The sequence below is a fragment of the Pecten maximus genome, chromosome 9 (genome assembly GCF_902652985.1).
Source record: "Pecten maximus chromosome 9, xPecMax1.1, whole genome shotgun sequence".
In the NCBI taxonomy this organism is placed as follows: domain Eukaryota; kingdom Metazoa; phylum Mollusca; class Bivalvia; order Pectinida; family Pectinidae; genus Pecten; species Pecten maximus.
Genome location: NC_047023.1, coordinates 8,880,408 through 8,895,167, shown reverse-complemented (window position 1 = coordinate 8,895,167; position 14,760 = coordinate 8,880,408). Strand labels below are relative to the sequence as shown.

Below are 14,760 nucleotides of genomic sequence, written 5' to 3'. Positions count from 1 at the left end.
GAAATGACGGTTCTATATCCGTACCAGCAAATCAAATTGTTCTAAAACAGAAAACTGTCATGTCAGCAAAAAATGGCAAACAGAAAATTTGGAGCTGCAAATCAAATAGTGATGAAATATAGAGAACTTGTATGTCAGCTCGAAAACATGATGGGGAAATCCTCCAGTGCAGACAGCCCAAATTAAGTTGGCCTATATCTCATGTGACAACAGGTTAAGCACAGTTTCAGCTATACTTAAGAGCTGTTCTACATCTGAGAACATCGGCAAACACTAGTACATCCACATTAAATAATAGGAAAGTGAAAGGGAGGACTTTTCTGGGGTTTCATATAGGTATACCCCCAACCTCTCTTCAATAACATGAATTCATCCAGGGGTTCACAAGAGATCTAGTACACAAGCTTTATCTTGAAAGTGGTCATTAAATGCGACCTTTGACCATAACCTTGGGAGATGACCTCTTAGGTGACACAGAACTTGATTGTCCAGTGATTCTTTAAATCATGTACACAAGCTCCACGTGGACACGTCTTACGCACATGCACAAAAACATGCATGCCCGAATTGGACGCATGCTACATACCAGATAGCATCCCACCTCCCTATTCTTTACAAAGTTGCGCGTTAAATGATAATCAAATTGTCCTATAACTCAAACCATGAGTAGAGCTTGAGTTAAGGTTTAATATTGTTTAATGTCCTATCTACAGCTAAGGTTATTTTAAGGAGAGAAGGGTGAAATGAGAGAATGGTGAACAGAGAGGAGGGTGAACAGAGAGAAGGGTGAACAGAGAGAAGGGCGAACGGAGAGGAGGGTGAGCGGAGAGAAGGGTGAATGGAGAGAAGGGTGAACAGAGGGATGGCTGAATGGAGAGAATGGTGAACAGAGAGAGGGGTGAACAGAGAGAAGAGTGACATAGAGAAGGTTGAACAGAGAGAAGGGCGAACGGAGAGGAGGGTGAGCGGAGAGAAGGGTGAACTGAGAGAAGGGTGAACAGAGAGAAGGGTGAACGGAGAGAATGGTGAACGGAGAGAAGGGTGAATGGAGAGAAGGGTGAACGGAGAGAAGGGTGAATGGAGAGAAGGGTGAATGGAGAGAAGAGTGAACAGAGAGAGGAATGAATGGAGAGAAGGGTGAACGGAGAGAAGGGTGAATGGAGAGAAGGGTGAACGGAGAGAAGGGTGAACTGAGAGAAGGGTGAACAGAGAGAGGAATGAATGGAGAGAAGGATGAACAGAGAGAATGGTGAACGGAGAGAAGGGTGAATGGAGAGAAGGGTGGACAGCGAAAAGGGTGAACGGAGATAATGGTGAACTGAGGGAAGGATGAACTGAGGGAAGGATGAACGGAGTGAAGGGTGAACGGAGAGAAGGGTGAACAGAGAGAATGGTGAACAGAGATAATGGTGAACTGAGGGAAGGATGAACTGAGGGAAGGATGAACGGAGTGAAGGGTGAACGGAGAGAAGGGTGAACTGAGAGAAGGGTGAACTGAGGGAAGAGTGAACGGAGAGAAGGGTGAACGGAGAGAAGGGTGAACTGAGAGAAGGGTGAACGGAGAGAAGGGTGAACGGAGAGAAGGGTGAACGGAGAGAAGGGTGAACTGAGAGAAGGGTGAACTGAGGGAAGGGTGAACGGAGAGGAGGGTGAGCGGAGAGAGGGGTGAACTGAGAGAAGGGTGAACGGAGAGAAGGGTGAACGGAGAGAAGGGTGAACTGAGGGAAGGGTGAATGGAGAGGAGGGTGAATGGAGAGAAGGGTGAACTGAGGGAAGAGTGAATGGAGAGAAGGGTGAAATGAGAGAAGGATGAACAGAGAGAAGGGTGAACGGAGAGAATGGTGAACGGAGAGAAGGGTGAACGGAGAGAAGGGTGAATGGAGAGAATGGTGAACTGAGAGAAGGGTGAACGGAGAGAAGGGTGAACGGAGAGAAGGGTGAACTGAGAGAAGGATGAACAGAGAGAAGGATGAACGGAGAGAAGGGTGAACGGAGAGAATGGTGAACGGAGAGAAGGGTGAACGGAGAGAAGGGTGAATGGAGAGAATGGTGAACTGAGAGAAGGGTGAACGGAGAGAAGGGTGAACGGAGAGAAGGGTGAACTGAGGGAAGGGTGAATGGAGAGGAGGGTGAATGGAGAGAAGGGTGAACTGAGGGAAGAGTGAATGGAGAGAAGGGTGAACTGAGAGAAGGATGAACGGAGAGAAGGGTGAACGGAGAGAAGGGTGAACAGAGAGAAGGGTGAATGGAGAGAATGGTGAACTGAGAGAAGGGTGAACGGAGAGAAGGGTGAACGGAGAGAAGGGTGAACTGAGAGAAGGATGAACAGAGAGAAGGGTGAACAGAGAGAATGGTGAACGGAGAGAAGGGTGAACGGAGAGAAGGGTGAATGGAGAGAATGGTGAACTGAGAGAAGGGTGAATGGAGAAAAGGGTGAACGGAGAGAAGGGTGAATGGAGAGAAGAGTGAACAGAGAGAGGAATGAATGGAGAGAAGGGTGAACGGAGAGAAGGGTGAATGGAGAGAAGGGTGAACGGAGAGAAGGGTGAACTGAGAGAAGGGTGAACAGAGAGAGGAATGAATGGAGAGAAGGATGAACAGAGAGAATGGTGAACGGAGAGAAGGGTGAATGGAGAGAAGGGTGGACAGCGAAAAGGGTGAACGGAGATAATGGTGAACTGAGGGAAGGATGAACTGAGGGAAGGATGAACGGAGTGAAGGGTGAACGGAGAGAAGGGTGAACAGAGAGAATGGTGAACAGAGATAATGGTGAACTGAGGGAAGGATGAACTGAGGGAAGGATGAACGGAGTGAAGGGTGAACTGAGAGAAGGGTGAACTGAGAGAAGGGTGAACTGAGGGAAGGGTGAACGGAGAGAAGGGTGAACGTAGAGAAGGGTGAACTGAGAGAAGGGTGAACGGAGAGAAGGGTGAACGGAGAGAAGGGTGAACTGAGAGAAGGGTGAACAGAGGGAAGGGTGAACGGAGAGGAGGGTGAGCGGAGAGAGGGGTGAACTGAGAGAAGGGTGAACGGAGAGAAGGGTGAACGGAGAGAAGGGTGAACGGAGAGAAGGGTGAACTGAGGGAAGGGTGAATGGAGAGGAGGGTGAATGGAGAGAAGGGTGAACTGAGGGAAGAGTGAATGGAGAGAAGGGTGAACTGAGAGAAGGATGAACAGAGAGAAGGGTGAACGGAGAGAAGGGTGAACGGAGAGAAGGGTGAACGGAGAGAAGGGTGAACGGAGAGAAGGGTGAACGGAGAGAATGGTGAACTGAGAGAAGGGTGAACGGAGAGAAGGGTGAACTGAGAGAAGGATGAACGGAGAGAAGGGTGAACGGAGAGAATGGTGAACGGAGAGAAGGGTGAACGGAGAGAAGGGTGAATGGAGAGAATGGTGAACTGAGAGAAGGGTGAACGGAGAGAAGGGTGAACGGAGAGAAGGGTGAACTGAGGGAAGGGTGAATGGAGAGGAGGGTGAATGGAGAGAAGGGTGAACTGAGGGAAGAGTGAATGGAGAGAAGGGTGAACTGAGAGAAGGATGAACAGAGAGAAGGGTGAACGGAGAGAATGGTGAACGGAGAGAGAAGGGTGAACGGAGAGAAGGGTGAATGGAGAGAATGGTGAACTGAGAGAAGGGTGAACGGAGAGAAGGGTGAACGGAGAGAAGGGTGAACTGAGAGAAGGATGAACAGAGAGAAGGGTGAATGGAGAGAATGGTGAACGGAGAGAAGGGTGAACGGAGAGGAGGTGAATGGAGAGAATGGTGAACTGAGAGAAGGGTGAATGGAGAAAAGGGTGAACGGAGAGGAGGGTGAATGGAGAGAAGGGTGAACGGAGAGAAGGGTGAACGGAGAGAAGGATGAACAGAGAGAAGGGTGAATGGAGAAAAGGGTGAACGGAGAGGAGGGTGAATGGAGAGAAGGGTGAACTGAGGGAAGAGTGAATGGAGAGAATGGTGAACGGAGAGAAGGGTGAATGGAGAAAAGGGTGAACAGAGAGGAGGGTGAATGGAGAGAAGGGTGAACGGAGAGAAGGGTGAACGGAGAAAAGGATGAACAGAGAGAAGGGTGAATGGAGAAAAGGGTGAACGGAGAGGAGGGTGAATGGAGAGAAGGGTGAACTGAGGGAAGAGTGAATGGAGGGATGGCTGAATGGAGAGAATGGTGAACGGAGAGAAGGGTGAACGGAGAGAAGGGTGAACAGAGAGAAGGGTGAACGGAGAGAATGGTGAACGGAGAGAAGGGTGAACGGAGAGAAGGGTGAACGGAGAGAAGGGTGAACGGAGAGAAGGGTGAACAGAGAGAAGGATGACGGGAGAAAAGGGTGAACAGAGAGAAGGAAGAAGAGAAGTTCAGTACATAATTTCTATAATTTCTATAATAATCCTGTCAAATTTATTCCTGCCAAATTTTGACAGGCATATATAAACATCATAGAGAATATGACTGGACAAAATGTGCACTCATATATATTGGTTGGCAAGTAAACTTTCAAACAGCCAATCAGAATGTTTGCTGTGGTTGTATGTTGATCAAACTAAATTTCAAAGGCGACAAGAAATTAATGATCATTTAATTAACAATTAACTCTCTTTAAAAGATGTGGTATGTGTTCCGCATTTCCAAAAGCATTAGGCACAAAACAAAACAATAAAATTGGAGAAAATCATATCCAGACTTGGCAGAAATTTTGTTGACCATGCAGACAAAATCTGGTATCCAGGTATATGTACCAGGAACCATTGGTGTGAGGAAAAATACACATGAAAAGATCATAAAACGGTTCTCTTTAAACCACAAGTCAGACATGATTACAGAAACCTGTATGAAATAGGCAACAAGTCGATTCTACCTTACAGACAAACAATGACTCCCCGTGGAGGGCTGGATGTAGGATGATAGATTTGGCAGATCCTTCAGACGGTCTGATTAGAACAATTGGGATCATCAAACACCAAACATACCTCATTCGGCTTTCTGCACCACTGCATTGACGCAGGAAAACAGTGAAAAGGTTTGAATGGCCTGTACCTCTCATCCTGTTGTAGTATGAGAATAAATATCACAAGTTTTGTGTCTGCATTATGATGGCATTGTCACCCTGAGGCCTCAGAACAATGTCTGCAGGCACTAGCCAGTCTACATGACATTGTTCCTTTTCAAAAGATGACATTATAAGAGGCTGGTGAAATGCAGACAAAAAATTTATACAAAAATTGACTGATTATATTCTTAACTCTTCTAGAGAACAAACATATTCTATACTTAAAGACAAAGTATGAACAAAAAAGTATTTAACCTAGCTTAAAGCTTCTCTATATTTTCATAATAATTATTTAAGGGTTAACTGTAATATTTTTTTTTACGTTATTGAGCAATAACACCAAAAAAATATTACAGGTAACCCTTATAATTTAATTAACAACGCTAAGAAACATTTTCATTAAGTTTAACATGTTTATTTTGCTCCAGATATTTAAAAACACATTGATAAATACAAAATCCCGTGAACAATGATTACTCCGCTGACGTCACAGTCATTATTTATGTTATGAGATGATAACATAATTTTTTGAGCCAATGAAAATGCTTGTTACAAGCAAAATTAAATTATGACAAAATTACAAAAATATTAGGCTGTATGATAGAAATATACCCTAATGATGATATATGAGAACCAATACCGTAGTTCTTCTTAATTGCAATTAAAACCAGGAAATTACCCACTGAGTACAGGGAATCTTTAATGCAGTGCTCCACTCTCTATATGTAAATAAGCCACGGAAAATATGTCATGCACAAATACGCAAAACACGTTTGCTTTGAAGAATGGCAGACTCCGGCAATCAAAGCGGTATATCAGAAACCCGAACTCAATCAGAATGCGGGTTGCTGCCGAAAAAAAAAAACAAAGAAAAACATTTGGCAAAATCTACAACTTATACAGAGTCATCGTAAAGGTTCAAAGTGAAAAGCCATCATGAATTGAGAGTGAATCTTCTCTGCATTTAATAAACAAACCAATGCATGCTTTTCTGCTGAAACGAGATTCCCTGTACCAATCGTACCATTCTGTCAGTAAACGTCAGGATCATGGGATACCTATGATGAAAAGTGCACACATCACCTGTAGAGGCACTTAACATGCAAATATGTATCCTGTTAAAGATTTACAGTAACCATGAAGTTAATTATCTAGAATTCTGCTTTATTCAATAAATATCAAGAAAAGATACTGTTAAAGATTTATTTCACTTGACAAACCAAAAATAATTGCTCTTCTTTTAAAAAAAAACTGTATCATGAAATTTTATATCAAAGAGTCAGTTTTGAAGCTTGAATTGCAAACACTTCACAAGCATTAGTCATGCACTTAAATCCAATGTCATGAATTTTCCATAAAAAAGGTCTGTTCATCTTTAAAAATTAAAATGATCAATATCTGAATCACATTTGAGGTCAACCATTCTCATGGTTTTGTCATTTTTCTGTTTGTATTCCGTAACTATTCATCGATGTTAATGATCCTTGCTTTTTCGTTGGCATTGGTCCTGTGACCACACAAAAGTCCAATAAGCGTCAAACCATTGTCCATCCCAACGGCTCCCAATCAGCCATTGATTTGTGTTGCAAGCTCGCATTAAGTTTCTGCTATGACTAATATTTGCCTTCTAATCTGTTTTAATTATTTAACCGAATGTCGGATGAGTAATGTGGCTATTTTAACGCCGATAAATTATTGGCGTGATAACCCAGACAGGTCATCAAAGTTTTCCGGACAGGAATAATGAAAATAGATCATGTTCAAAAGGACTGCAGCCTGATCCAGCAGGGTTTAGTTGGCTCGGGCTGGAGGACAGTTCACAGATAAACCTCACATTGAAATGCATGCATTTCCGAATCCACTGCATTAATGAATCAAACATGGATTTTTCAAAATGATTCATTGAAAGCCATCACTGCAGTATAGTCTCAAAATAGTTTGATATACATAATTTACATGCGAATTCATGGCATTCTTTAAAACAATTTTTTTTTTTTTTTTTTGCAAAATCAGTCATATTGAGTTCTGAATATGGAAAATATATTGATCGATCAACATGAATCATCTGTATCTCACCTGCTGCTTTGTCACCATGATAAGTTCATTGACAACTCCAAAAAAATATTAATTTTTCCTCGAAGTACAGGTTTTAAATACCTGACTTTTTCTAAGATTGTCAACATTCACCATTTATTTTGTGTGACTGACCAGTCAAACTGCCGTGATCATGCTGGGTCAATTTCTTATGTTGCTAGGGTAACTGGGTATAGGATACTATACCGGTTTAGAACCGAGACTCAACATGTATCTTATTGATGGCACTAAAACTTAAAGAGTTTTGGTATTACACCAATCAGGTATGTGGCTAAAATAATCCATAATTGTCAAACCCATTTTTGATGGAGACTCAGAATATTTACATTTTGTTTTTGTTTTTTTTTCATACAGGCAGTTTCAAAATTTAATAAGTTTTTAAAATAAAAAATGAGATGTTTTAAAGATGTGCTGGTTTAAAGAAACAAGGTCATCCCTACAAGTAAAGGAATAAGAATATAACAATTACACCTGCTGTTTTATGTATAAGAGGCAACCGATGTGGGAGTCATTATACATCATAATACACTTGCTGTTTTATGAATAAGAGGCAACCGATGTGGGAGTCATTATTTAATTTTCTTTGGCAAAACCTCGTCTCTTTTAACAATTATGCTAGTAAGATAGATGAAAAATGTTTTTCTAATGCTATATTTTTTGCTGACAAATGACATAATGTTAAAACATTTCTAATAAAGATAATGAATTCTCCTTACTCTAAATATCTAGGACAGACAGTTACCACCAAGATGTTGAACCCTATTCCAGGAATTTGATGTCTTTCTGTTTTGACAGGCAACAATCAGAAAAATTATATTCAATACTCTCTGCACTTTCTCAGGAATTTTTTCTCCCATTAATTCTAATAGCTTTATCTGATCAATAATTCGCAAAAGGAACGATAGAAAAATCTTATAAAAAGTTCATTTCAAACGATAAATGGATTATTTTTAGCAATGGCTTTTCTATATGGCAAGCCATGATGAAGTAAATGCTCAGAATTAAATTGCAGAAAATCAGACTTGACTATACATGAAATAAATCTTAATAATTGAATTGGTTGAAAATGACACAGACATGTTGAGATTGAGAAAAAGTATACAAAGATGGTGAAGCCAAAGAAGACAGTAACTAATTTTTTGTGAAAATGTTTGCTAGTTTGTAGTATGACCTTCACACTTTGACCTTCAGCAACAACTTGCTTCCTCTATATAAGAAGGTTTATGCATAAAGCATTGTACACTCTTAACTGACTGAGTACTCTTTAATCTTCGCAAATTATTCTAGTGTGAAAACTAATCAATATTGCATCCATATAATTCAGATATATCGAGATTAAAACAAGGGACCTAAATCTGTCATCTGGATGTTTCAGAAACCATTGGTAATATAATATCATATACATGTTTCACATTTTTCCATTCTGCCTCTCAGTGAGTATTATGCAGTACCATGAAAGGAAGTCAAAACTCATCAAACCATGCATATATACATTTAAAAATCCATTCTGTCCTTTATGACCAGTAGGACTCACCCCTATTTCCATTTTTGGGACCCTACTCATGGGGGCCAGAGTCACGATTTAATCAAAACTTGACCCTTTCTCCTAAGGATGCATCTGACTTTGGTCAAAATTAATTTGCCCCTCTGTGATAAGTAGCGATTTAAAGGAAAAGTTAATGGATGCGTATGACAGACTGACAGATGGACGGACGCTGGACACCACGGCATGGCATTAAGACATCAGTCCTTTGGACCAGGTAAGCTTATAACACTTTCTAAAAAACAATCAGTACTAATCAGAAAAATGTACTTGACTATATTTTTCTAAATTACAATCAAATGGGAAAAATAAATCTAAGGACTATGATAGATTCATAACTTTGTACAGGAAAATCACAAAGTCTATAGCATCACATTGTTGGGAGTTCATCTTTTCTAGGTGTTTGGAGACAGAAAAGACAATCATGATTCCAATATGTTCTGAAGCCCACAACTTACACTTGATAACATTGAATGTCTTACAGAAACTGTTTCTAAAAGAGCTCTGCTGTGTAGAACCTCTTACAGGAACTGTTTTAAGGAGCTCTACCGTGTCAAACCTCTTACAGGAACTGTTTTAAGGAGCTCTACTGTGTAGAACCTCTTACAGGAACTGTTTTAAGGAGCTCTACCGTGTCAAACCTCTTACAGGAACTGTTTTAAGGAGCTCTACCATGTCAAACCTCTTACAGGAACTGTTTTAAGGAGCTCTACCATGTCAAACCTCTTACAGGAACTGTTTTAAGAGCTCTACCATGTAAAACCTCTTACAGGAACTGTTTTAAGGAGCTCTGCTGTGTAGAACCTCTTACAGGAACTGTTTTAAGGAACTCTACCATGTAGAAACTCTTACAGGAACTGTTTTATTGAGCTCTACCGTGTCAAACCTCTTACAGGAACTGTTTTAAGGAGCTCTACCATGTAGAACCTCATACAGGAACTGTTTTAAGGAACTCTACCATGTCAAACCTCTTACAGGAACTGTTTTAAGGAGCTCTACCATGTAAAACCTCTTACAGGAACTGTTTTAAGGAGCTCTACCGTGTAAAACCTCTTACAGGAACTGTTTTAAGAGCTCTACCGTGTCAAACCTCTTACAGGAACTGTTTTAAGGAGCTCTACTATGTCAAACCTCATACAGGAACTGTTTTAAGGAGCTCCACCATGTCAAACCTCTTACAGGAACTGTTTTAAGAGCTCTACCATGTAAAACCACTTACAGGAACTGTTTTAAGGAGCTCTACCGTGTAGAACCTCTTACAGGAACTGTTTTAAGGAGCTCTGCTGTGTAGAACCTCTTACAGGAACTGTTTTAAGGAGCTCTACCATGTAAAACCTCTTACAGGAACTGTTTTAAGGAGCTCTACCGTGTAGAACCTCTTACAGGAACTGTTTTAAGGAGCTCTGCTGTGTAGAACCTCTTACAGGAACTGTTTTAAGGAGCTCTACCGTGTAGAACCTCTTACAGGAACTGTTTTAAGGAGCTCTACCGTGTCAAACCTCTTACAGGAACTGTTTTAAGGAGCTCTACCGTGTAGAACCTCTTACAGGAACTGTTTTAAGGAGCTCTGCTGTGTAGAACCTCTTACAGGAACTGTTTTAAGGAGCTCTACCATGTCAAACCTCATACAGGAACTGTTTTAAGGAGCTCCACCATGTCAAACCTCTTACAGGAACTGTTTTAAGAGCTCTACCATGTAAAACCACTTACAGGAACTGTTTTAAGGAGCTCTACCGTGTAGAACCTCTTACAGGAACTGTTTTAAGGAGCTCTGCTGTGTAGAACCTCTTACAGGAACTGTTTTAAGGAGCTCTACCATGTAAAACCTCTTACAGGAACTGTTTTAAGGAGCTCTACCGTGTAGAACCTCTTACAGGAACTGTTTTAAGGAGCTCTACCGTGTAGAACCTCTTACAGGAACTGTTTTAAGGAGCTCTACCGTGTCAAACCTCTTACAGGAACTGTTTTAAGGAGCTCTACCGTGTAGAACCTCTTACAGGAACTGTTTTAAGGAGCTCTGCTGTGTAGAACCTCTTACAGGAACTGTTTTAAGGAGCTCTACCATGTCAAACCTCATACAGGAACTGTTTTAAGGAGCTCCACCATGCCAAACCTCTTACAGGAACTGTTTTAAGAGCTCTACCATGTAAAACCACTTACAGGAACTGTTTTAAGGAGCTCTACCGTGTAGAACCTCTTACAGGAACTGTTTTAAGGAGCTCTGCTGTGTAGAACCTCTTACAGGAACTGTTTTAAGGAGCTCTACCATGTAAAACCTCTTACAGGAACTGTTTTAAGGAGCTCTACCGTGTAGAACCTCTTACAGGAACTGTTTTAAGGAGCTCTGCCGTGTAGAACCTCTTACAGGAACTGTTTTAAGGAGCTCTACCGTGTAGAACCTCTTACAGGAACTGTTTTAAGGAGCTCTACCGTGTCAAACCTCTTACAGGAACTGTTTTAAGGAGCTCTACCGTGTAAAACCTCTTACAGGAACTGTTTTAAGGAGCTCTACCGTGTCAAACCTCTTACAGGAACTGTTTTAAGGAGCTCTACCATGTCAAACCTCTGACAGGAACTGTTTTAAGGAGCTCTACCGTGTAGAACCTCTTACAGGAACTGTTTTAAGGAGCTCTGCTGTGTAAAACCTCTTACAGGAACTGTTTTAAGGAGCTCTACCATGTCAAACCTCTTACAGAAACTGTTTTAAGGAGCTCTGCTGTGTAGAACCTCTTACAGGAACTGTTTTAAGGAGCTCTACCATGTCAAACCTCATACAGGAACTGTTTTAAGGAGCTCCACCATGTCAAACCTCTTACAGGAACTGTTTTAAGAGCTCTACCATGTAAAACCACTTACAGGAACTGTTTTAAGGAGCTCTGCTGTGTAGAACCTCTTACAGGAACTGTTTTAAGGAACTCTACTGTGTAAAACCTCTTACAGGAACTGTTTTAAGGAACTCTACTGTGTAAAACCTCTTACAGGAACTGTTTTAAGGAGCTCTACCGTGTCAAACCTCTTACAGGAACTGTTTTAAGGAGCTCTACCGTGTAGAACCTCTTACAGGAACTGTTTTAAGGAGCTCTGCTGTGTAGAACCTCTTACAGGAACTGTTTTAAGGAGCTCTACCATGTCAAACCTCATACAGGAACTGTTTTAAGGAGCTCCACCATGTCAAACCTCTTACAGGAACTGTTTTAAGAGCTCTACCATGTAAAACCACTTACAGGAACTGTTTTAAGGAGCTCTACCATGTAAAACCTCTTACAGGAACTGTTTTAAGGAGCTCTACCGTGTCAAACCTCTTACAGGAACTGTTTTAAGGAGCTCTACCGTGTAGAACCTCTTACAGGAACTGTTTTAAGGAGCTCTACCGTGTAGAACCTCTTACAGGAACTGTTTTAAGGAGCTCTACTGTGTAGAACCTCTTACAGGAACTGTTTTAAGGAGCTCTACCGTGTCAAACCTCTTACAGGAACTGTTTTAAGGAACTCTACTGTGTAAAACCTCTTACAGGAACTGTTTTAAGGAGCTCTACCGTGTAGAACCTCTTACAGGAACTGTTTTAAGGAACTCTACTGTGTAAAACCTCTTACAGGAACTGTTTTAAGGAGCTCTGCTGTGTAGAACCTCTTACAGGAACTGTTTTAAGGAGCTCTACCGTGTAGAACCTCTTACAGGAACTGTTTTAAGGAGCTCTACCGTGTCAAACCTCTTACAGGAACTGTTTTAAGGAGCTCTACTATGTCAAACCTCTTACAGGAACTGTTTTAAGAGCTCTACCGTGTCAAACCTCTTACAGGAACTGTTTTAAGGAGCTCTGCTGTGTAGAACCTCTTACAGGAACTGTTTTAAGGAACTCTACCATGTAGAAACTCTTACAGGAACTGTTTTATTGAGCTCTACCGTGTCAAACCTCTTACAGGAACTGTTTTAAGGAGCTCTACCATGTCAAACCTCTTACAGGAACTGTTTTAAGGAGCTCTACCGTGTAGAACCTCTTACAGGAACTGTTTTAAGGAGCTCTACCGTGTAGAACCTCTTACAGGAACTGTTTTAACCCTTTGCCACATGTAAGCGCCTCTGGACGCCTTTACCCCTTGCCACATGTAAGCGCTTCTCGATGCCTCTGCATTATCTCCATGTAAGCGCTTCTTTACGCCTCTATGTTATCTCAATGTAAGCGCCTCTCGACGCCATGCCGATTCGGTAAACTTAGACATGGAAAATCCCCTGATTGAGTCTGACACCTATCTGGAAATCCCTGATACTATTTTAAGAAGATATCAATGCATCGACCAATCAGATTTGTACACGTCATTCATACGAAAGTTTTTGAATAAATTAACCTAGAAAGTGTGAGTCATGAGTGGAGAAAAGTGTGACAACAACGAGGCGTGATGGCGGCTGTGGCTACGATTTTGCGCGACGTTTTTGACGACGATGATGATAATTTAGAGTTCGATGGCTTTGGACCTGAATACATTGAGTCAGATATTGATCTTAACGATGTTCTAAATGAACTGTCAACAGATAACGAGTCCGAAAATGAGGACGAACGGCGACTTGTTGTACTGCCGCCATTACGTAATGTTGACCGAGATTTTTCGCCGATCACAGTAAATGATTTTGTTAGGGAAACGGGGCCAGTACTTCCAGAAACTTTTGATGTTGATACTGCAAGTCCCATTGATTATTTCTACCTTTTCTTCAATGAGAATCAGTTTTCCACCATAGCTCGACACACTAATAACTACGCTCGCTGGCATTTGAAAAACGAAGGTAGATTTGACCCAAAATGGTCGGATACACATTCCTTCGTCGCGACATCGAATATAAAATATTCTAGGCTTAAGCCTGAACTGTTGAAATACTCTTGTGAAAACTTTGAAAATTCAGTTTGCTTCATTTGGGAGTTAATGTTGAATCATTTCATGTACAGGAATTCAATGAATTATAAATTACATTGTCAAAATATTTTGAAATTTGTCTGTTCTGTTTGTATACAGCTGATTTCGTGGTTATGTGTTGTTGGTTTTATAAAGAAAATAGCACAGAATTAAAATTTAAGAAATTCTGAACATAATTCTAACTTACTAAAAATGTCTAAAACAACTATTTCACTTTCAAAATTAGGTTTAGAAAAATAAATCAAAACAAAGCTTGATTTCTCAAAAACTGCCATTGAGATGGTGTATGTACATTTCAGTCAGCGCGATAATGTTGCATTGCAACAATGTATCTTTGCACTATTGGCACAGAGTGCTGAAGTGTTATAACCTGCATGTGGCAAAGGGTTAAGGAGCTCTACCGTGTAGAACCTCTTACAGGAACTGTTTTAAGGAGCTCTACCGTGTAAAACCTCTTACAGGAACTGTTTTAAGGAGCTCTACCGTGTAGAACCTCTTACAGGAACTGTTTTAAGGAACTCTACTGTGTAAAACCTCTTACAGGAACTGTTTTAAGGAACTCTACTGTGTAAAACCTCTTACAGGAACTGTTTTAAGGAACTCTACAATGTATAACCTCTTACAGGAACTGTTTGACGTAAGGAGCTCTGTCGTGTAGAACCTCTTGCAGCATCTGTTTCGGGGAGGTCTACTGCGTAAGGCTGGTGATTCATCCGGCCCGACGCCACTACAGTAAATGTCAGATCAATGTTAGAAACCACACAAATAAAAAAAGAATTTTTATGCCATTTGGCGACACAGTGGAATTGGCTGAAATATATGCCAACAAGAATTGAGCAATTATCCAACAAATTGACATCAGCACAACACATAGAAGCGCTGCAGGACTCCTCGCGATGCCTCCAAATCGATGAGTTTGTTTTCAAGATTCCATCAGTTTCCATGTGATAGATCTATTATGGAAGTCTTAACAATGTTCTTTAAAAACCTAAGATCTCGTGATTTGTACGTTGGTGTTTAATTTTGTAAAGCCACTTTAAATAGTATAGCATATACATGTATATAAATACAGTGGTAGAGTGCATTTACCTATAAGAATGAAATACAGAGGTTAAATAGGGGCTTTGATCTCACAAAATTAAAGTGCGTAGAATTCATCAACATTTGTTCAATC

The 14,760-nt window shown here is 41.0% G+C and overlaps 1 protein-coding gene across 1 annotated transcript in view; it reads right to left on the bottom strand.

The window, feature by feature from the left end:
- Nucleotides 1–719: 719 nt before the first annotated feature.
- The window catches only part of LOC117334889 (mucin-3B-like), a 30,364-nt gene continuing 16,323 nt past the window's right edge, over nt 720–14,760 (bottom strand). The window contains exon 3 of the mRNA XM_033894730.1: nt 720–3,927. Within this exon, the coding sequence (XP_033750621.1) occupies nt 720–3,927 (3,208 nt within the window). The remainder of the gene's footprint in view (nt 3,928–14,760) is intronic.